Source organism: Lissotriton vulgaris, chromosome 4_1 (genome assembly GCF_964263255.1).
Source record: "Lissotriton vulgaris chromosome 4_1, aLisVul1.2, whole genome shotgun sequence".
In the NCBI taxonomy this organism is placed as follows: domain Eukaryota; kingdom Metazoa; phylum Chordata; class Amphibia; order Caudata; family Salamandridae; genus Lissotriton; species Lissotriton vulgaris.
Window position 1 is genome coordinate 158,271,987 of NC_141691.1, and position 24,117 is coordinate 158,296,103.

The window sequence follows — 24,117 nt, forward strand, 5'->3', positions numbered from 1 at the left end:
GATTCAGGTATTGGCTATGAGAAGACTCAGTGATGATCAAAGAACTAGAAGCAAACTCAGGGATTGGCTAAGATGTAGAAGCAAACTCGAAGATTGGCTAAACTCTACTGATTCCCAGATAACATGCTCTGCATCAGTAGCCAGGATTATTGAAGACATGCAAGAGTAGGTGGAAGCAGTGCTTAATGTGTAAAAAAAAAAACATAAGTGCCAGGGCCCTCCTCAGGAGGCCACCACAGCTTGGACCACCCAATGCCATTACCAGCACTGCCAATGACTGTACCTATCAATCAATCAATCAATCAGCAGAATTTGTAAAGCGCGCTACTCACCCGTAAGAGTCTCAAGGCGCTGAGGGGGGGGGGGGGCGGGGGGGGAGGAGGGGTCGCTACTGCTCGAACAGCCAGGTCTTGAGTTGTTTCCTGAAGGAGAGATGGTCCACGGTCAGCCGTAGGTGTGTGGGGAGGGTGTTCCATGTCTTGGCTGCCAGGTAGGAGAAGGATCTTCCTCCGACGGTGGCTTTGCGGATCCGTGGGGTGGTGGCGAGGGCGAGGCTGGCGGATCGGAGCTGGCGGTTAGGTGTGTAGAATGTCCGACGACTGTTGAGGTACTTCGGGCCCATGTCGTGGTGAGCCTTGTGAGCGTGGGTGAGGAGTCTGAACGGGATCTTTTTGTTGACGGGGAGCCAGTGCAGGTCTTTCAGGTGAGCAGAGATGTGGCTGTGGCGAGGGATGTCCAGGATGAGTCGTGCTGAGGCGTTTTGAATGCGCTGGAGTCTTTTCTGTAGTTTGGCTGTGGTTCCAGCGTAGAGGGTGTTCCCGTAGACCAGGCGACTGGTGACGAGGGCCTTGGTGACTGTCTTCCTGGTTTCGGTGGGGATCCATCGAAAGATCTTTCGGAGCATGCGCAGGGTGTTGAAGCAGGATGACGAGACGGCGTTGACTTGCTTGGCCATCGTGAAGGAGGAGTCCAGGATGAAGCCCAGGTTGCGAGCGTGGTCTGTTGGCTTGGGTGCGGTGCCCAGGGCCACCAGGAGTCGTCCCAGGCGGAGGGGGATTGTCCGAGGATGAGGACTTCCGTCTTGTCTGAGTTCAGTTTCAGGCGGCTGTTCTTCATCCATTCCGTGACGTCTTTCATCCCTTCCTGAAGCTGGCTCTGGCGGTGGCTGGGTCGTTGGTGAGGGAGAGGATCAGCTGGGTGTCGTCGGAGTAGGAGATTAGTTGAGGTTGTGTTGGCGTGCGATGGCTGCGAGGGGGCTCATGTAGACGTTGAAGAGGGTGGGGCTGAGTGAGGATCCTTGCGGAACGCCGCAGATGACTTCAGAGGCCGCGGATCGGAACGGGGGGAGGCGGACTCTCTGGGTTCTTCCGTCGAGGAACGAGATGATCCATTCCAGGGCCGCTCCTGTGATTCCGGTGTTGCTGAGGCGCTGAATCAGGGTGAGGTGGCATATGGTGTCGAAGGCTGCTGAGAGGTCCAGGAGGATGAGGGCCGCAGTTTCCCCGTTGTCGAGCAGGGACCTGATGTCGTCGGTAGCTGCGATGAGGTTTGCCCAGAAGCCTGACTGTGAGGGGTCAAGGGATCCGTTGGTCTCGAGGAAGGCAGAGAGCTGTCTGTTGACGGCCTTCTCTATAACTTTGGCTGGAAAGGGGAGGAGCGAGATGGGGCGGAAGTTCTTCAGGTCCGTGGGGTCTGCTGTGGGTTTCTTCAGAAGGGCACTCAGCTCGGCATGTTTTCAACTGTCCGGGAAGGTGGCGGATGTGAAGGAGCTGTTGATGATGTTCCGGAGTTGGAGTGCGATGATGGCGTCGGCTTTGTTGAAGATGTGGTGTGGGCAGGAGTCGGGAGGGGAGCCTGAGCGGATGGTGTTCATCAGGCGGGAGGTGTCTTCGGTGCTGATGGGGTCCAAGTGCAGAGGGTAGTGGTCGGGTCGCTGGTTCTGTGATTGGGTGCGTGGTCAGCACGCCGAAGCTGTTGTGTATGTCGGCGATCTTGCGGTGGAAGAATGAGGCGAGTGAGTACCTACAAGACTTCTAACCATTGCACTGCTACAAGTGTGACGTTTAAGATTATTCAAGCCCCCAAAACTATTAGAATAGCTTGGGCAGCTGGTTTTAGTTGTTTTCAATGTAAATTGAATTAATGAACAACTGTTGTTCTGCTCATGTTTTAATTGCACAAACAGCACCACCAGGTGGCAGCTGTCATAAGTGCCGGTGTTGACAATTAGGTGCCGGTTCCGAGTACTTGAAACCATTGGCTCAAATTAAGCACTGGGTGAAGGACAGGTATGAAATGTAGGTTCTGGTGAAAGAAGTTTTGCGGACTGCTGTATGTTTTGTCTACGGTTGCCAGTTTGCAACTGCACTTTGATGTCCCCTCGCCAACCGCAAGTTATAGATGATATGAATACTTCAGTAATCTGCTTTTTGTAAAAATAGATTACTATCAGATTAAACTACTAACAATTTTTCATGGCAGGTGTTGAGCAACATTAAGTGTAGGACACTTAAACTCCGAAGTTGGGGTATGAGACCCCTAACATCATCACATCGCTTTCAGCGCTCTTCAAGGGAAGTTTGCTCTTCCGAATACACCCGTTAATAACCACCAAGTAGATGTGAGCGTGAGAGTCTCCCTTTTCTTCATCTGCACCACCAGCTTTAATAAATATATATCTGGAACGCCATGTCATGCTTTTAGGAGCCCATCCAGTAACTCCTTATACATGCTGAAGAAGTGAGACAATTGAGCCCTGGGGAACTCCACTTGACGAGGCGACTGACTGCCATGGCCCAAATCCAGCTCGCTGTAATATAATGTTAAGTCGAACAAATCCATCAAAAACTGGATGGTGGATCTTCTTCCAGATTTGGTTTCTTCTTAATTATTGTGCTCATTTTGAACAGGATCCTTGAGCATGTGACCTGTTTGCAGGACACTCCCGCGCCGCACCGCCACCAGCTGTAGCGTGTGCTACTCCCTCCCGCTGCCAGCCCTCAGCCTCGCTGAGCCCACCCCGTGGACTCCGCCTCCCCCCGCTGTATCTCCCGTCCCTGTCGCCTTGCTGATTGCTGTACTTGTGTGCCCCTTGTGTGCCCCTCTTTTCGCCTTGCCTTGCTGCCGTTTTCCTGCTTGTTGATTGCTGGACTTGTGTGCCCCTTGTGTGCCCCTCCTTTCGCCTTACCTTGCTGCCGTTTTCCTGCTTGTTGTTTGCTGGACTTGTGTGCCCCGTCCTTGGTTTCCTGCTCTACTGTGTGAGTGTTAATAATTTAATAATTTATTTTTCTCCCCCTGCGCCGATCTCCCCGCTCTGCCCCTGTGACCCCCGCCCCACTCCCCGCTTCCCGCAGCCGTGCTCACGGCCACGCCCCCTTGCCTTCTGGGCCCTCCCCGCTCCCGCCTCCCAGCTGCTCCGCCCCCCCGCCCACTTCGCCATATATGGCAACCACGCGTACGCGCAGTGTGCACGGGCAACGGGCGCGCCGACTGAGCGCCGAAGGTGCGCCAAAGGTAAGCCCGTCTGCGCCCGTCCGCGCCTGGACCGCGCCCAGTGCCAGGACCCCTTCCCTCCACAGACACCAGCCACCCGCCGGACCTACAGCGCCACCGAACTCAACGCACTCAACACCGGCCGATTCCCGGGTTGCTACCGAGCCACCCCGAGACGCACCCACGGACCCTTCTGCTGCAACTCCTGCAAGTTCACCTGCATCCGGACCTGCACCACTCCAGCAGTGCCCAAGACCTCGACGAGCAACAGCAGCAGCCACCTGAAGTGCATCCTGCTCAACACCCGCTCCGTCCACAGACACGCCGTCGAGCTCTGGAACCTGCTCGACACCACAGCCCCAGACGTCGCCTTCTTCACGGAAACCTGGATGAATGCCTCCTCAGTGCCCGACATCGCCATCGCCATCCCGGACGGCTACAAGATCATCCGGAGGGACCGCGTCAACCAGACAGGAGGAGGCATCGCCATCATCCACAGGAACTCCATCCGCATCATGACCAACACCGACGACACCCTCGCACCCGCCGAGCACCTGCACTTCCAGATTCACATCAACCCCAAGACCACCCTCAGAGGCACCCTCATCTACAGACCCCAGGGACCACGCACACAATTCAGCGAGGACATCGCCGACTTCGTCAGCCCGCATGCCCTCCCCTCTGCTGACTACATCCTCCTTGGGGACCTCAACTTCCACCTGGAGAACAACAACGACCGCAACACTACCACCCTGCTGGACAACCTCGCTAACCTCGGACTCAATCAACTGGTGACCACCCCCACCCACTACGCCGGACACACACTCGACCCCGTCTTCTCAGCCAGCAAGGACATCGCCTTCAGCCACGCCACCGGACTCCACTGGATGGACCACAGCTGCGTCCACTTCAGCTTCAAAAGGACCACGACCCACCACCAACAGCAACAGGTTGCACGCAGAAGCTGGAACAAGATCACAGCCGACCAGCTCGCAACTTCCCTGAGCAAGAACCCACCCACCAGCACAACGAACCCCAGCCAAGCGGCCACCAACCTCACGAAGTGGATCAGCGACTGCGCAGACGACCTCGCCCCTCTGAGGACCCCGCCTAGCAGACCCGGCAGCAAGAAAGCCCCATGGTTCACCGAAGAACTCAAGAGCTCCAAGAAGGACTGCAGAGCCCTTGAGAAAGCCTGGCGCAGAGACCCAACACCGGACAACTTGACTGCCCTCAAGCTCGCCACCCGAAAACACCACCAACTGATCCACACCACCAAGAAAACTGCATTCAAGGAACGACTGGACAACAACGCACACAACAGCAAGGAACTCTTCAACATCGTTAAAGAGCTCTCCAACCCCAACGCCGGAAACAACGACATCACCCCTTCGCAACTCCCTCGCCTCCTACTTCCACAACAAGATCGCGGACATACACAACAGCTTCAGCACTCAACCGACGCTCGCCACGACCGAACCACCGCCCCCCACCACCACCCTTCGCGCCTGGACCCCGATCAGCACTGAAGACACCATCCGCACGATCAACTCCATCCACTCCGGGTCTCCGACCGACCCTTGCCCTCACCACGTCTTCAACAAGGCTGACGCTGTCATCGCACCCCACCTGCGGGACATCATCAACACCTCCTTCAACACCGCTACCTTCCCGGAGAGCTGGAAGCACGCCGAACTCAGCGCCCTACTAAAGAAGCCTTCAGCCGACCCCACCGACCTCAAGAACTACCGACCCAGCTCGCTGCTCCCGTTTCCCAGAAAAGTCATCGAGAGGACCGTCAACAAGCAGCTGGCCGCCTTCCTCGAGACGAACGGATCCCTCGACCGCTCGCAGTCTGGCTTCCGGGCCAACCACAGCACCGAGACCGCCCTGATCGCAGCAACCGATGACATCCGAGCCCTGCTCGACAACGGAGAAACAGCGGCCCTCATCCTCCTAGACCTCTCCACGGCCTTCGACACTGTCTGCCACCGTACCCTAGTACAGCGCCTCAGCAACGTCGGAATCTAGGAGAAGGCACTGGAGTGGATCTCCTCCTTCCTCGCCGGAAGGACACAGAGAGTCCGCCTCCCCCGTTCAGATCAGAAGCCATCTGCGGCGTTCCTCAAGGCTCCTCGCTCAGCCCAACCCTCTTCAACGTCTACATGAGCCCCCTCGCAGCCATCGCACGCCAGCACAACCTCAACATCATCTCCTACGCCGACGACGCCCAGCTGATCCTCTCCCTCACCAACGACCCCGCCACCGCCAGAGCCAACCTACACGAAGGGATGAAAGAGGTAGTCGAATGGATGAAGAACAGCCGCCTGAAACTGAACTCGGACAAGACGGAAGTCCTCATCCTGGGATCCTCACCCTCCGCCTGGGACGACTCCTGGTGGCCCCCCGCCCTAGGCAGCGCACCCAAACCAACAGACCACGCACACAACCTGGGCTTCATCCTGGACCCCTCCCTCTCCATGACCAGACAAGTCAACGCCGTCTCCTCGTTGTGCTTCAACGTCCTACGCATGCTACGCAAGATCTTCAGGTGGATCCCCACCGAGACCAGGAAGACGGTCACCCAGGCCCTCGTCACCAGCCGACTGGACTACGGCAACTCCCTCTACGCCGGAACCACCACCAAACTCCAGAAGAGACTCCAGCGGATCCAGAACGCCTCAGCACGACTCATCCTCGACATCCCCCGGCGCAACCACATCTCCGGACACCTGAGAGACCTGCACTGGCTCCCGGTCAACAAGAGAATCACCTTCCGTCTCCTCACCAACGCACACAAAGCCCTGCCCAACCAAGGCCCAGGATACCTCAACAGCCGCCTCAACTTCTACGCTCCCAAACGCCAGCTTCGATCGACCAGCCACGCCCTCGCCGCCGTCCCCCGCATCCAAAGAGCCACCACAGGGGGAAGGTCCTTCTCCTACCTCGCAGCCAAGACTTGGAACTCCCTCCCGACCCACCTCCGCCTGACCCAGGACCACCTCGGCTTCAGGAAGCAGCTCAAGACCTGGCTGTTCGAGCAGTAGTGGACCCCCCTCCCCTAGCGCCTTGAGACCCTCCGGGTGAGTAGTGCGCTATACAAATGCTTTGATTGATTGATTGATTGAGCATTTAACGCTCCTGGATTTGTTGCTGATGTGACATTTTCTGGATCTTAGCTCCAACCAGCAAGTTACAGTTAGAAGTGTCAGCCATGTTGAGCACAGAGGGTCTGCTTTAGCAGTCCTTTCATTTGTTTGCTGGATACATTTTACAACACTGTTAGTTGATGCTTATCTTGATTGGGCTTAGGTCTCACGAGATGAAGGTAAAATCCCTTCAGAGCTATGCTGATGTTCATGCCTTTCGGTCCAGCAACCTGGTTGGTACATGCCAGCCTACTGTAGCCTAAATATCTTCTGGTATTAAACATTGAGTCCTAGTCCTGAAAATAGTTTTCAAAAATATCACCTAATTAGAGGCAATATTAGAAAATTCACACCTGATCCAACAATATGTTTGTAAACAATATTTCAGTCAGATTATATTTTTGTAATTGATAATCTAACATGCAATAAAGTGGTTAGTGCCTAGTTTCATGTCTAGAAGTGGATTATACTCCAGGATGCAAGCAGTTACAATGCCATTTTCAAGGCAGTTAGTAGAGATAGTAGAAATATTAATACCTGGCAGCAAGACCTCACTGCAAAATCAGGAGTATGTTCAGGCTCAGCGATGGCTGGTAGAAAATACTCCGCGTTCCTTGCTTGTTAAAGGCTTTGTTGCCAGATGGTTTCAATATGTGCTAGTGCGTCTATTTGGTAACAAGAATGCTGCATTGTTTTCTCAAGTGCATTATGGGTAGAAGGTGCAGCTCTATACATCCTCAGGTAACTGTAGCTGGATGTCAGGCAGGTAATTCCAACAAGATGGCAGAATGAGTTGACAGTTTTCGCTGGCATCTGCGCTGATCAGTTTGAAACTCAGCAAGACCAACGCAGCCTTTGATCCCTCACATGTTGCTACGTTTGGTAATAATAACAACTGGCCAATAGTGAATAGAAACAACAGAAGTGTGGTATGAAGCACAGTATAAAATGGAAAATATTATCATTGTTTCCTTGCGTGGCAAGTGCTTGATTTTCACACGTGCAGATTTAGAATAAGATGTATTAGCAGTGCCTGAAGGAGCATCTCTTTTTTAAGTCGAAATTGGGCAGCGCATGTACTGCTCTGCGGGGCATGCTGTATTGAGGAAGGAAATTGAAGCTCCGCCCACATTTTTCATTGGCTTTTGTCATTGTCCACTGTAAACTGTGGCTGTTCATTCGTCAAAAGGTTTAGTAGTCCTTCCTTAGTATCACCTTGTCTCATTTTGTAACCTACCATGGCGACACCCCGTTACGTGTGTTATTGCTCGGTAGGCTTTAATTACAGCGTTACCCTTCCTGCTGTGGCATGCAGGACACGCTCTCTCCTAGCACTTTTTTAATGTTCATAGCACGTATTTGCAATGCAAAAAGTCTCGCATTTACGATAGTTTAAACTATTGGCATTGTAAATGAGAATGCCTTTTATTTATCTCTTTTAAAACCAATATGTACATAAAAGACATTGTCATTTACAATGCTAATAGCTCAAACTCTCATAAATGCGAGACCTATTTCATTGCAAATGCTAGTTATAAATTGTCACTGACAATTTGTCAGTTATCTTCTTATCGAATGCTGTCATGGAAACAATAAGTGGGCTGTGATGGCTGGAAAACATGTTTGGCGGCCAGAAATTCTGCACGCTGCCATATAGTCTGTTTCCTTTTTTAATTAAAGCCCAATCATTCTTCCTTTGGAGATGACATCATCATGTTATTTCTGTGGAAAACAATTTCAATCAGGTTTTCAAAAAAGCCAGTCCTTAAGAAGAATGTCCCCGAAATCCAAGATTAATTCACACCTAAGACAGTTGTAAGACAACTACTCACAGAAGTACTTTGTGAAACTGGGCAGGATATTCAGAAGTAATTAACACCTAAAATATAAGCAATAAACAGCTATTCACAGCCAACGGTTAGTGAAATGGGCCCTTATTGCCTTGTTTTATGTACTCTGCAAATTGAAAACTGTGCCTGCAATTACTTACCCGCCACTGAATGCTAGTAACATTCTAGAATTATTTGCTAGTGCTGCTTACAAAATATATGTAAATTGTACTTCTTTTGGGAATATTGTTTAGTTCATTTTTTTGGGATGTTGAATTATTTAGAAAAAAATATTATTTCACGGAAAAATAGATTAGAATGAAAAGAAATAGTAAATGTGGCATTCGGTGGCTAAGGCGATGGTGAGCCCAGTCTACAGTACACAGTGCAGCTGCACAATTACTATAAACAGAACTGGCAGCAGTTTTATTATTCAGACAGTGAGGCTGCCAAAAAGTACAGTAGGGCTAAAAATAGAAGCCCTACTCCAGTGAACTGGCGGGATTCAAGCCGTGTACCTGGAAACAGATTGTGATATGGTTTGATATTCGCTATGGCTACGGGAGAAACGTGTCAGCCTTTCCATCGTAAACAGAGCCCTGGCTCTACTCTCACAGCTCTGCTGCTCTGAAACCAGAGACCCGCAATGCACCCTGGGAACTACAAAAGCAGATGAAACAAAGCAAGGCCAGGTTTTAGCCAGCTTTCTTTTAGGGATGCTAAAACCCCCGAAAAAAAAGATTGCGTCTGCATTGGATGTATTCCCTTCATGGGCATTTAGCCAACAAACACTGGCAAATCCAACAGGTCTCACCTATGCGAGAGCTGTTGGTATAAACCCCCAATAAAAAAAGCTTGTGTCTGCATTGGATGTATTCCCTTCCTGGGCATTTATCCAACAAACACTGGCAAAGCGAACAGGTCTCACCTATGCGAGAGCTGTTGGTATTTGTCAATGTCTTCTAGCTATGTTGTACAGCAGTGGAGCAGGTTTCTTAGTATGGGATTAATGTCTGCCTTCTTAAAAAAAACGTTTTCAGGAACAAATGGCAATAACCTGATTCAGATTACCTTCACCTCATCAGTCGGCAGAAACTTTAAAAACAGCTGTTTGTACAAGAAGTCACTAGAAAAATTGTTTCTGTACTGCAGGTACCCCGAAAAACAACATTATACTATTTACTGCTTGTTTTCTGGCGTAATGCATGTATGTGGGCCATACATTTTTTATAATGCAAAACGGAAAGAGGGTGCAAAATAGTGCAGAGGCAGTTACCTGAACTCCTTGGAGCCCCAACATTAGATTACTTCTGCATGTATGTAAATGTAAATGTATAGGCATTTATATAGCGCACTACTTACCCGGAGGGTCCCAAGGCGCTTCGACCGCTGCGAAACCCTTCCTGGCTTCCCTGAGAGATGGTCCCTTAATGGGTATCTCCAGGGTGAGACCAGGCATCCCCGGCAGTCTGGTGGGGCCGTTAGTGAAGATGAGGCAAGCTAATGCCCAGAGTTGCCGAGTGTGAACGCTGATCAGAGTGGGCACCGAGGTGAGAGAATTATCGAGTCCGCTGACCCTGGTCCAGAAACCTGCCGCGCCGGGAATCGAACCCTGGTCCCGGGTCGTCCTCTGCTCTCGGGTCTGCCGCCTCTAACCAGTGAGCCACACTACTTCACTGCACAGACTAGTTGTATCCCTTTGGAGGAGAAAACTCGTCTTCAAATTCTGTTAATAGAATTCCATGCCGTTCAACATCTGGGCCCCATTTCCTTGTGCAGTGATCCAACCTTACATTCCTAGCCGGGTTGTATATAAAAAGATCAAGTTTCATATAACAACGTACAAACATATTGAGTACAGAATATCAGTTATCCCTACATTGACAAAGTAAGTACATATCGGTAGGATTTACTACTCTACACTCCACAACCACATAATTTGTTTAGATTGAACATGTAGTACACAGATTTAGGGTTAAGAATAGTTTCTTTCTTCAACATACATACATGTGCAGTTAAGAATAGTAAATCTATACTTACCAAAATAGGCTTATCAATATGGTGACATTAAATATTCTAGATTCAGTATTTTTTGCTATAAATAGTGCACTCCACAGTTCTGCAGAAGTAGATCTTGTGATTTGCCTATTCCCATGTAAGTATGTGCTGCTCATTGGTGAAACTGCCTCAAGGTACATCACTAATCCATTACATGTCTGGGCCCTCCTGCACTGTTAGACTTAGACAAGGCAAGGAGCAAAGCCTGACCTCTCAACAGCACAAAGCCAGATGATGTGTTCTCTTCTCCTCTAGGTGTTATCAACAGCATTACCGAGCACTACTGGCTGCTACCATTTTTGATCCTGAGAAAGACCTTGTGGGAAATTAATATCGCTAAAGGAATGACACATAGATGATTTATAGTCTTTTTTAGATGATAAAAAGACTTTTTTGTCAGAAATGGGGCACTAGGCAGTGAATTCTACTCCACCCCACTAATTAATTTTGACTGCTGTACCAAACCACTTCAAAGTTCTAAATGATTTATATTTTGTCCCCTATTTAATTATATGTCACTGATCACTTACACTCCGTTGTTTGTTCACGTGGAGCACCTTCATACAAACTGGTTCTTTGTTTTGTTGTGTACGTAAGCTAATACATAACAATACAACATTTATGTTGTCTGTGAAATCACTACCGACTGTGGCCCTCTTTTACAAAAACAAAAACGTTGTGCATTTTGAGAGCTGTATCACTAGGCGAGTTTGAATTTGAGATACACATAAGAGGCCACCTCTCGTGCCCTCCATGAATTATAACATTTTAATAACTACAGTTTCTGCAGCAACCACTGATTCTGTTAACATTTCTAGACGAAGCAAAACCCACTCAAAAACACATATTCTCCTCCTACTGCTTATCTTAGCAGTTAGCACCTAGGTCGATTCCAAGCCAAGAGACCAGTGTGAGTTAGGGTGCTTTAGTAACTGAACGCACATTTCCATGAATTTCCAAGAGTAAGACATGCTTAGCCATGGATCTGATTTACAGTCCTTTTTCTGTGAGTAAGCATTTCTTATGCTATGTAATTCCTGATAATTCACGCATTAAAGCAGGAGTAAGGATTATCTACTCAGAGAATAAGCATAAAACAAAGGGTGATCTGGCTCAGAAGTCTTCTAAAGAGGACATCATTTGGTTCTTCTCTTAAACTTGAAATGAGGCGATTCCAGATCCTCAGATCCTCCCACGTTTTGAGTCTATAGAATTTGTACTATCACATTGTATGTGAGAAAGAAGAGTGTCATAAGTATAGATTAGATGGGTTATGGAGAAAGCATGGGTTTGCTTTCGTCATTCAACTTGTTTAGTGTTATATATGTGAAATTGGAGTAGTATACACTTTTAACTCTCATCATTACCTTGCAGCGCACCCTTCTTGAGTATTTTGTACTATTTATTTATTTTATATATTTGAGGTTTTATACGTTTTAACAATTTCTGCAGACAGTGTTCCAAGTTACTACATGTTCTTTCAGAATAGAGAGTGTTAAATTGTGCCACATGTTAGCCACATGCAGGTCAGTTTCTTCGAATGTCCTGGTTTTCTATTTGTTTTTATGGAGCCACATTTTAGCGCAAGGATCCATACAGAGGTTGTAACCATAATGTGTATTGATATTGTGAAACCATCCCAGGATTTTCTCGGTGGTCATCCTATCACTTTTAATTTCAAAATGAGCGAGGACGGAAATAGCAGGCAATTTACATCTTTTCACATTCTCAGCCGAAAGCGGCGTGGACACCATTTGCTAGGCACTTGTACGTTGATATGTTTAAGCCAAGACATGGGTGCTGGCTTATTAGGCGGAAAACTGGAAACCAGCTTCCTGCATTGTATATTCAACCCAGCCCCTGAAAGCAAAAAACAATTTCTCCGCAAGCCACTCCTTGATTTCCTTTACCTATCATGTGCCAGACAGTGAACATTTATAACCAATGGAAATGATCAATTTTCCAACCTGCAGCAGGCTCTTCCCATCCCGATATAAAACCGTGCTGATTTTAATCCAATCTTTTTCCACCAGCTGAGCACCAAGCTATCTCCTTGCTTCACTAATCCATCATGTATATTGTCTCTGAGTCACCTTCCTGACCCACTACTAGATACAAAAAAGGTCAGCACATTCATTACAAACTTGACCTCAAACCCATGCGTTTGTTCTGAATTTCCCAGTAAGCACTGGCATAAACATCCCTCTCCTGCTCAATTTATTTTAGGAGGATTATTTTCTGTTTTTAGTTTTTAGTATAGTCAATTGTAAAGGAAATGTGACCAGCATTTTGGTTGTGAGCTAGCATTCATTGCCAGGCTAGTTGAACTGGTAATGTCCTCTTCATAAAACAATAACTAAATGATACTCTAAGCTTTATTAAAATCTATGACCATAGACTCTCTCAGATGCTTAAGTGGGGCCTGGTTCTCTAAAGTCATGCGGGGTCTTTCCCAGGTGCAAGATCACAACGTTCAAAATAAAAAACAATGTCCTTGGTTACTACGTTTGTGACGTATGTGACAGCGTGGGGGACATGAATCAAGTGGGCCCTGTGGAACAAAGTCCCGACGGTCCCCCCTTGTGACGGCCCTGTTGGGTTCTTACCCTACACCAATTTTCAGTCAGCATAACAAGACGAAACAAACTAGGAACGAGGAGGCCTGAGATGTTCACCTGGTAACCTGTCCTACACCACCCAGCTCTCCACCTAGCTCTCCAACCACACCAGTCCTGCTTGATCTGGTGCTTCCAACCATTTAGTTGACGGGTGGAGCCACACTCATTTATTTATTATTATTTTTTATTTATTTCTTTATTTCTTGTATAGCGCAGGAATTCGACCCCCGAAGGGGTATCTCCGCGCTTGCGTTCTTACCACAAGCTGGTTGGTATAAAAACAATCAGGCAGGAATAGTGGGACATTACCAGGTCATAAACAGACCTCATTCTGAGGTCGAGAAACCAAAATGTCATGTACCATGCTACAATCGGCAACCTTCCAAATAAAAGGCATATCCCCTGCCGAGGTAGAAAATATCACAAAACATCAGTCGGTAAGCATTACTCAATACCCATAATTGGTAGGTCTCTCAGCGGCTCACAGATGTCTCCCCGGTAAGTGTTCCATTTCTGCCACACTTGCGACCATTTGTTAGGGCAGCCATGTGAAATATATACAGTTTTTTTCTGTGAACATATAATGGTCCATGTCATTTTCCCAAAGCCTCAGGGACGGTTTTTCTCTCACTCCCCAAAGTTTGGCAATATTGCGTTTGGCGACCATCATTCCTAAAGACACTCATACCGTATCCTTGACTTTTAGGTCTGTAGGGCCCCAGATATTTAAAAGACATAACTTAATATTGCAATCAGTGGTTACCCCTATGACTTCTTTATACAGTTTATGACCCTTTCCCAGTATCTCTGGATTAATGGACACTCCCACAGTGTATGTATAAATGTCCCATCCAGCCCACAGCCCCTGTTACAAACTGCGCCCTCCCTAAAGCCCATCTTCATCAATGTTGGTCCCAAATAATATATCCTATGTAATATTTTGAGTTGAAGAAGCCTCAGTCTGGATGAGACTGCTGTTTCTTTGGGGGAATCAAGCGCTTGTAGCCATTCCCCATCATCCAGCCCCACTACATCGTGATCCCAGTGAGCCCAGAGTCGGAGAAGGGTATTGGGGGGATTGTTTATTAGTTTTTTTTATATATCATGGAGATTGCTTTCTCCAGAAGGTGGCCATCTAGTATTCTGTCCGCCAGTGGTGAGGACTCTGGCGGATTATCACCCAGGAATATCACCGCTTGCAGTGTGAGTTTGACCTGAAGGTATCTGTAGTGTTCTGAGGCAGCTAGGTCATATTCGTCTCTCAACTGGTCAAAGGAGAGTATTCCACCATCCCTCCACAGGTGCCCCACTGAGGATAAACCAATTAGGTCCCACCTGTCAAACTCCTAAGTGACCTTCATGTTCTCTAACTGGGCTGAGTCCCAGGGTGGGGTGGCCAGCGTGATTGTGTCCTCCCACACCAAAATCGATGTGGAGTCCCTCCATACCTTGACCGATTGATTGGTGGGCCCTGTTGGTTTTACTCTAGAAGGATTGGCATATAGCCCTCCCCTGTAACTTCTTCCGGGTAAAAACCATCTGTCCATGTTGAAGCTGGGGTCAATCTGTGATCCATATGTACAATGATTAATGGCACTAAGATGAGCTGCCCAGTAGTATCGTCTAATATCTACTTTCCTATTCTTGATAGGTTTACATCTAGGGAAATGGTTTCTTGACTCCAAAGATTTTTTACAAATTGTAATTGTAGATGTTTGGGGAGAAATCCTACTTTGTCCATAAAACTGAATGATCTGTGAGACAAATGACAGGACACAACTTTAAGAAACTAGCTGTGGTAGTTTAAAGACTTCATTTCGATTAATAAACCATTTATGATTTTAAAAAACACAATTTATTTTACAAAACTGGTTAATGATAACAGATGGCTCTATGCTGGGGTCTGTGTTGCTCAGTGCTACTGGTAGAGTACTGTTTCTGCTGGCTTTCCATTGGGCACTGGCTTTCCCTATCCATTAGCAATGGGGTAAATAGAACCCCCATACGCCCAGACACACACTGTTGGGCCGCAATGGGTTATTGCTGTTTGAACTTCATACTGTTTTACAAATATATTTTAAAATCATGGTAAACACTTACATTCTCTGATCACTGATTCATAGTTTGTATGTACTCATGGAAACCTTATAGATGGTGATAATAAAACATATTTATCTTTTAAGGGGAAAGCTACGTTTGCTCATCTGACAATTTTTTCAAGAAAGTTGAATACACCAAGAACGTCAACCCCAACTGGTCAGTCAATGTCAAGACATCGGCCAATCAAAAAGCCCCACAATCCCTGGGCACCGGCAACAGTGGACAGGGCAGGGAGAGCAAGGAGTTTGTCCGCCCGAAACTAGTTACCATCATCCGCAGTGGAGTCAAACCCCGAAAGGCTGTACGCGTGCTTTTGAACAAGAAGACGGCACATTCATTCGAGCAAGTGCTCACCGACATCACCGAAGCAATCAAGCTGGAAACTGGTATCGTGAAGAAGTTGTACACTCTTGATGGCAAGCAGGTATGGTCTACTTCTTTTAAGTGATAAACTACAGATATTTATATTAATAATTCACCTGCAAGTTCAGCACTTTGTGTTTAACCGACTTCTGAAATGACAGACTTTTACTGCTTGATCACATGTCAATATTTATAAGTAGCTTTCTCACATTGTAGCCTCCCAACTTGTTTTGTGCCTCAAAATGTTGTTACACGTTGGTATACTATCACATATCATGTTTTAAATATTGTGCTCCCAAAATATTGTAGGCAGAATATTGACAACACCAATGTGAAGCTAAGTGGTATACTGTACATTTTTCCATATATATGCAACCACTTAGCTTCACATATAAACAATGTATATATTTATTATGTTCTAGGTCTTTGTTGCGATGTGGGTGAAGGAGCGTTTTCCACTTCTGCTTCAATAGATGCTGGGAGTATGGGCAAGTGAAAGGGAGGTGGAGCCTTGTCTTCGCAAGGGTTGGTGAAAGCTCAGGCGGTGGTTAATGTAGGCGGGTCCTTGGTTGTGTAGAGCCTTGTGTGCATGTGTCAGCAGCTTAAATTGGTATCCCTTCTGTACAGGGATCCATGGAGCTGCCTGAGGTGGGGTGTGATTTGGGTTTGTATTGGAAGGCGGAGGATGAGTCTAGCTGTGGAGTTCTGTATGGTCTGAAGTCTCTGTAGGAGGTGTGCGGTGATTCCTACTTAGAGGGATTTCTATAGTCCAGCCGGCTGGTGATGAGGGCCTGTGTCATGGTGCATCTTGTGTGTAGGTGTAGCCACTTTAAGATCTTACTTAGCATGTGCAGAGTGAGGAAGCAAGCGGAGGAGATGGCATTGATCTGTGATGTCATGGTGAGCTTGTTGTCAATGAGGATTCCGAGGTTTCTGTCATGGTTGGAGGGAGTGGGTGGGGGTCCTAAGTCACCAGGGGTCGTTCCATGTGTTGATGCTCTTGCCAAAGGTCAGTACTTCTGTCCTATCTGTGTTCAGCTTCAGGCAGTTGTTCTTCATCCAGTCAGCAAAGCTTGTCATGTGTCTGTGGAAGTTGGTACTGGTGGTGGTGGGGTTGTCGGTAACTTAGAGGATGAAACGGATGTTGCCTGCCTAGGAAATTATGTTGTGACTGTGGGATCTGATGATGGTGACCAGAGGGGTCATATTTGCGTTGGAGAGCGTGTGGCTAAAGAATGAGTACTGAGGGACACCGCAGGATATCTAGTTGGGTTCGGAGCTGAAAGGTGGGAGGTGGATCTTCTGGGTTCTTCCGGTGAGGAAGGAGGTGATCAATCTGAGCATGTCACCTTGGATGCCAATGTGGTGGAGTCTTTGGATCAGCGTGTGGTGACATACGGTGTCGGAAGCTGCCTGGAAGTCGAGAAGGATCAGAGATGCTATTTCTCCTCAGTCAAGGAGAGTTCAGATGAAATAAGTGGCTGTGATCAGGGCTGTTTCAGTGATATGTTTGCTGCAGATGCTGGATTGGGAGGCACTGAGTAGCTGGTTTTGCTCCTGGTTTGTCATGAGTTGCTTGTTGATGATCATTCCCAGTGCCTTTGCTGAGAATGGGACAGGGAGATTGGCCAGTAGTTTTTGGGTTTGCTGGGGTCTACGGAGGGTTTTTTGAGTAGGGGTCTAACTTCGGCATGTTTCCAGGCATCGGGAAATGCTGCTGTGGTGATATAGGTATTGAGCAGGGTGGTGAGTTCCTGGCCGATCCTTTGGTTTCCGAGGTTGAAGATGCGGTACGGGCATATATCTGTGAGTACTCTTAAGTGGATGGATTTCATGGTGGAGGCGGTGTCCTGGGAGGAGAGGAGGTTCCATGTGGTCTGTCTGTGGTTCGTGTCAGTTGCGGTAGTGGTGTATCTGTCGAGGAAGTCCACAGGTGTGGGTTGGGTTTAAAGTTTCTGTATATGGTTGCAGTCTTGTCATGGAAGAAGTCGGCGAGGTTGTTGCATAGCTCCTGTGAGGGTGTGATGTTATTTTTGCTGGCACCCGAGTTGGAGAACTTCTTAATGATGTTGAAAAGTTCCTTGGTATTGTTGGTGCTGGTTTTGATGCATGTGGCTAGGACTGTCTTCTTTGCGTTGCCCTCAGTAGGCGGTGGCAGTGATTGTAGGAGGTCTTAAAGGCCGCACTGTCGTGAGTGTCCTTGCTTGTGCACCATATCCTTTCCAGCCTTTTGCTGTCTCATTTCGCTGTTGTGAATTCTTGGGTGTACCAGCTGGCCTTGCATGGATTTCATTGGGAAAATTGTATTTTGTGATACCCCGTTTTTCTCACACCCCTTGACTGATGACCCTGAAGGCTTCCCAAAGGGAGCTGAGGTGGATAAAATATCTTTTTTTACTTTCGTGAAGATTAGTCAAACAACGCCAAAAATGCTTTTCCTATGGAAACATGGTCCTAACTGTTACTACCCAGCGGCAACCGCCACTGGGTAGCACACAAACACACACACATATATATATATTACATACTTATATATGTGTGTGTACATATATATATATATATATATATATGTATATATATATATATACACACAAATATATATGTATATATATATATATATATATACATACACATATATATATACACACACACACACACACACACACACACATACACATACATATATTACATGTAAGGGAAGGCTGTAACCGCAGTATAGAATCATCCTGTCTATTATTTCATTATGCCAATCGAAGTGTGATGTATCCCATCCTTTGTAATAGGAAAACTACATAGCTGAGCCAGCAGCCAAGGTGAAAGGCAATTACAGAACTACAGAACATATTTGCTGCTGCAATTGGAACAATTACAATCTGTTCTTCTAAAACGAAGAGTGTTCAGCACAAAGGAAAGGTTTATGCAACATGTTTCATTTTTGCACCCTCCAGTTCATTGCAGGAAAGAATCTCTCTACATGTTACTATTTACGCCTGCTACACCCTTTTTTAAACCTGATTTACATGTAACTGGTCCTAATGTGCTTTTGCAATAAATTCATAATTGTTCATTGGTGCGTTTCATTTCATACCACAGCTTCCGCTTTTATTCTTTGTCCACAATCATACTATCCCTCCCATATGAAGCAGCAAGATATAAGAGATTTAAGCTGTTTGTTGGATGAGTATTGGTGTGACCATGTATTAAAAGGAATAAAACACTATTTTACCTTCAAGGTATGTAGGTGTAGAGTGAAGGCTGAATTTGGTAGCACAATATTTTTGGGCTTGATGTTCTTATGTACAACTCGCACAATGTATAGTACAACCGTGTGCTCTGTTCAATCTATTCACTGTTGCTGTTGTTGCCATAGATTGTGCTTTAACTTCTTATTTGGTATGAGTCTCAAAAACAATTCTGTATCACTTGGTCTTGAGTTACTCCTGACATACTCTTGAACTTCAGAAGTAAATCGGCCTATGGATGAAAGTTTTGTGAATTTGGCTCCAAGAAAGGAATTAGACTACTCTACTCTATGAGACTTTTGACTTTTTTAGTTTTCAGAAGTCTTTATCTCATAAAGTGTAGGTCTTGAAAATTATATTTGCAGATGGTACAGATTTACAAAACTATGTCTAGAAACACCAACTCAAGGCCAAATTGGCTTTCTCCATGGAAAATCTTCCTGAATAGGGAGATTTATTTATTTGTTTAATGTGTCATTAATTTTAAAATGTGATTTCGTTTCTTTCCTCTATTGTTTTACAAAGCAATCTTGAGTTTCCCAGAGGAGAAAAGCCTTCCCTGACATACCCTTCAAATATATGAAAATGGTTGAGTCTCCTCTATGTGCTTAACTTGCCATTAACAGATAGGTGTAAATGCCGGGTGGCTAGCACAAGAACTGCAGATGTTACTAAATATCACAAATTACCCGTTTGCATTGCAGGGCATGATGTATTTTGTCCAACTAGGTTCAAAGGTATTAGGATACGAGAGTGGACCCCTTCGTAAATAAGGAGGTGATGCTCTAATGCTGTCCAACCAGCGCATTGGGTCTCATTTATTACAAAATGCGCACACCCACTTCCTAAATTGGACACATTTTGGTGCCTTTTGAAAATCAGTCCATGTGCATTTTGCACATTTTTTGAATCTGTACAATACCAGAGTGTGACTTGTGATCAATTGTGTTGTGCTCTCCATGTTCAGGGAGGGGTGTGGCGCATTGACCAGAGCGATTGACTCCGGAGTACAGGGATCATGGTTCGATCGCTGGTGACAGTTCAGCTCAGCATCATGTGACTCTGGGCAATAGCTCACTTAACCTCCCCGACGGGCCCCAGCACCTAGAAACCATAAGGGGGACATGTTTCAGCTTTACAAATATGGATTTATTTACTAATGTTTTTCCTGAGTTAGCGTCAAGCACACTGATTGCTCAGATGTCACGACAGAATATTTATGGTTTAAATCGTTTTATTGAATTTTTCGTGTCAAACAGTATCAACAGTATATTTAAAGAGCTTTGGTATCTTTCTGTTTATTGGTCGGTGTGTCTTTGTAATGCTGTTGGTTTCCAACAGAAGCAAGAAAAGAGATAGTGCAGATACTGAGAGTTCACTTTAGCCAGAGGATGGAATATGCTGTTTCCAAAGTCTGTGTGCTTTTCAGCGTCTAGATACAGGCACCAGTGACAGGAGAGAAGCTGCACTAAATACATCATGCAGTAGAAAGGGATTGCCTGCTGCTTGTTAAATATATATGTCACCGAAGGTATTGCTCTTATATTCCCCATTTTACCATGTGAAAGTGCCATTTACAAACCAAGGAAGATTAAAAATATGCGCCTGTCATGGGAATCTTTCCTGAATTCTTAATTTAAATGGAAAGTAAAGACCTTGTCAGAAATGATAAATCTGAGCAGTCTTTCCTGATATATTTGAGCTAACCCAAGAGAAATAAAAGCCAGAATTATCTAAATTCGCCTGCCTTGAATTTTACACTTATCAGGTACCTTATCAGCTGCTGGCAGGCTGGGGGATTACATGTAAATGAGGTATATCAAAGGCTTGCAGTAGAATGCAAACACTGGGAACCCGGAAGGACATCCCGGCACACTTGAAAACCCTTCATTGTGGATTAGAAACAAGAGCTGACATCTCCTAATGCTGGTTAAAAGTTGAGGCGTCGATCTGCCGGAGCTGGGTCTTAATGCTGTGTTTTACCCCCAGGCTTGCTAGCTCGGCACTTTTTTCCAGCTCTGGGAAGGAGCAGTCATGGGTCACAGTTTAGGGTAAAGATTATCAAATAGACAGCTAAACCTCCAGGTTGCTTTAAGGCCATACATATGCATACATAAATTTATGAAAACACAATTATATATTATGTGTCTATAATTAGCTGTCACTATACACTATATCTGATTCTGTAGCTCTCTCTCTCAATATATATATTGAGAGGGAGAGATCGAGAGGGAGAGCGAGTAGAAGGGGCCAGCCGAAACGCGTCGGCGGGATACTTTTTTGATCTGTTGCACCCTTTTAATCCTATGACCTGGTATTTCACGAAATAAAGTCCAATTTCACGTACTGGATTTTCGTGTGGAGAGATATCTGTGCTGCCATTATAAATGGCCACATACTTTGAGGATGATTATAATATGGCCCTAAAATGAATACAAAATGGTTAATTTATCATGTGGCACATTTCAGAAACAGTTATATGGGAACCTGGGAACAAGAGCCAGAAAGTATTTTTACTTTGTTTATTTATGCAATCATGAGCAGACAATAAATAATGTGTCAATTACGGCGCTCCTTTCAGTTTGATTTATTAATTTATTTTATAATACGGAGTTTTATATAGCGCGAACTTGACCCAAAGGTATCAGGTATCAGAGAGCTTTACATAGCACTAGTTGCGTTACATGTGGTCACATTCATTTTTTGTTAGGCACGGGGGATTAAGTGATTTGCCATAAAGGCTGAGTGAACAGATAGATAGAGACAAACCGACAGACAGACGGATAGATAGATTGATTAGCTGGTTGAGGGAAGATCATTCATTTACCTGTTGGGTGCTCATGACGAGCTCAGCTCGTCATGAGGCACGGTTGAGCTGCACTCATGACGAGCTGAGCTCGTCACAGCCTTTGGAACGTTCGCGCGCGGGGATAATTATCCCGCTGTGCAGAACGTTCGAAAACGGGTGTGGCTGTGAGGAGCTCCGCTCGTCACGAGTGCAGCTCCGCTGTGCCTCATGACGAGCCGAGCTCGTCATAAGCACAGCAGCGCCGCGCGCGGCCCTTCTCCCCCCGCACACCGGGGGGAAAACACCCGGCAGCGAAGGGGTTCATGTCATTGATAAAACATGTGATACGGTAGTTCTTGCTCTAGTAGTCTATCCAATACCAAACTCATTTCATAGAGTATTTGAAAGACATGCACGGCTGCAGGCGTCCCCTCCCGTCATTGACAGATTAACCCCTTCGATTCATCAGCCACGGCGCTCGTATGCTGATGACGAGCTGAGCTCGTCATGTAACGCGGGTTTTTTAATAACGCCGCACACAGCGGGAAAAGCCGCAGCAGCGATGAGGTTAAATTAATAAACTGCAAGATTCTTCAAATAGTGAATAGAGTTTTACAGCATCATCATTGATATCGCAGGAATTAGCATTATTGGTTATTAGTGTACAGATATTATCAGCAGCGTATACTCTGTCTATCTACCTATGAAGTCTCAGGGAGGCAAGCGGTGTTGCTGACAAGTTCCTAATTGCTGTGCAGCCATTGAAAAAAGCTAGCAAACATCTCCAGGACTCCTGGGTCCAGTCACAGAATCAGATTGGCTTATAGGGCAATCTGGTAATGCCCAAAGGGCTGGTCTGGTAGATCAGTGTGTGGGATATTTTTTTCTGTTTGTGAGCCTGTTTTATTGTCTGTTTTATGGTCTGGTAGAGCCAATTCTTCCTTTTATTACCTCAAACATTTCCTGCAGCAAGCACAAATGCGTGGTGCAATCAATATCTTGCAGTGTACGTAAAGAGCTTGTCTTTACTTGTTAAAAATTGCCCTGATTTGCAAATGTAGACCACTTTTTTTAGCTATTTTATTAGCAAAGAAGGCCACTGTTATTTGGGTGCCCTGGCCTATTTTCTGTCTCATTCCGACCCTGTCCAGATACAATTAGGGAGTTATTTTGAGGTTGCCAGAAGCTGGTCTCCTACCAAAACAGTGTTGTCTCTGGTCACTCGCCTCGGGGTTACCCCATTAAAAGACTGGGGAACTGCTGGACCTTTGAAGGCAAAGTCTCACCTGCACTGGCAGTCAGAAAGACCTTGCTAGCAACCATTCTGCAAATGGGCTGCCTCCTTGTACCTTTTGGGGTAGGCCTTCCGCTGCAGATTGTTCCTGTCTTTGTAACCATGGCAGACGTGTGCAAGAAAAATCATGGTGAATCCGGCTTCCAGGGAGAAAGCACCCTGTGTGTTAGAGCCATTGACTTTTGTATTTCATAAATATACTTCTTCTGGGGTTGTTTTAAAAAAAATATTTTATTGATTTTGACAGGACAAACAGTAGTACATGCACAATGGGCTCTTGCATACACACAGAATCCTATCCAATGTTCCCCATTGCTCTTCCCCACTACAGACGGCAATCAGAATGGGGTTGGTTTCCTAATTACAAAAATCTTACGTTTACTTGACCGTTCTCCCAAATATGGCCTACATTGCCTATCATCCTTCTGTATATCATGCCAGACTTGCACATTTTGTTATTGACCGGTTTATCTCACAATGAAACCGTGGTCTGTGCTGGTCCTTGTTTGTGAAATTGTTCTTGCAAGTGTGTACAGTTTGTGTTCTGTTTGTCTAATTAGCTCATTAAATGCGGACCACAAACAATTGTGATGGCCTAGTGTAGTACATAAGTATGTGCTCTAGTCTTTGTAGAATGTAATTACTTCATTCAGAATGTATTCCTGTACTGTTCCATGTTTGCTTGTAAAGTAGAGTTCTGTTCTATAACAGTTACTGGTCGCTTTTGTAAGGAGCAGTCCGCTCTTGCTACTTCTTTATATCTTATTAAATACCTCTACTAATGTCTGTTGGATCAGTCTACTTTCTTTACTACACCTACATATTTAGGAGACTGACCGGGTAAACCTGTTCTGTGGGCACTTGCATGTGTCTGGTAACCAAGCCTGCAAACATGAACGGGGGTCTTATTTATGCTGACTCTAGCGCCTTGCAGCTAAAATCTCTATTTTCGATTGTTGTGCACACAAGAAATGTTGTTACTTGTGCTGGGTGCGTTAGTCCAGTTGTTCCAGAAAATACAGTTTGTACCATCCATGTTTAGTGACAGGCCAGTTATTGCAGTGTGAAAAAATGGTGCTTGCGACCTTGGTCTGGCTAGAGGACAAATTTACTATTGTGTATTTTGTCACATGGTATTCTTCAATGTGTACTATCAAAAACTAGGGAGTTTAACTGAGCATTTT

The 24,117-nt window shown here is 46.1% G+C and overlaps 1 protein-coding gene across 14 annotated transcripts in view; it reads left to right on the plus strand.

Moving 5' to 3' along the window:
- DCX (doublecortin) overlaps window positions 1–24,117 on the plus strand; it is a 414,555-nt gene that overhangs the window by 37,522 nt on the left and 352,916 nt on the right. For all 14 annotated transcript variants that reach the window (XM_086918434.1, XM_086918436.1, XM_086918429.1 and 11 more), the window contains one exon: window positions 15,330–15,670. In XM_086918434.1, the coding sequence (XP_086774560.1) occupies window positions 15,330–15,670 (341 nt within the window). The remainder of the gene's footprint in view (window positions 1–15,329; window positions 15,671–24,117) is intronic.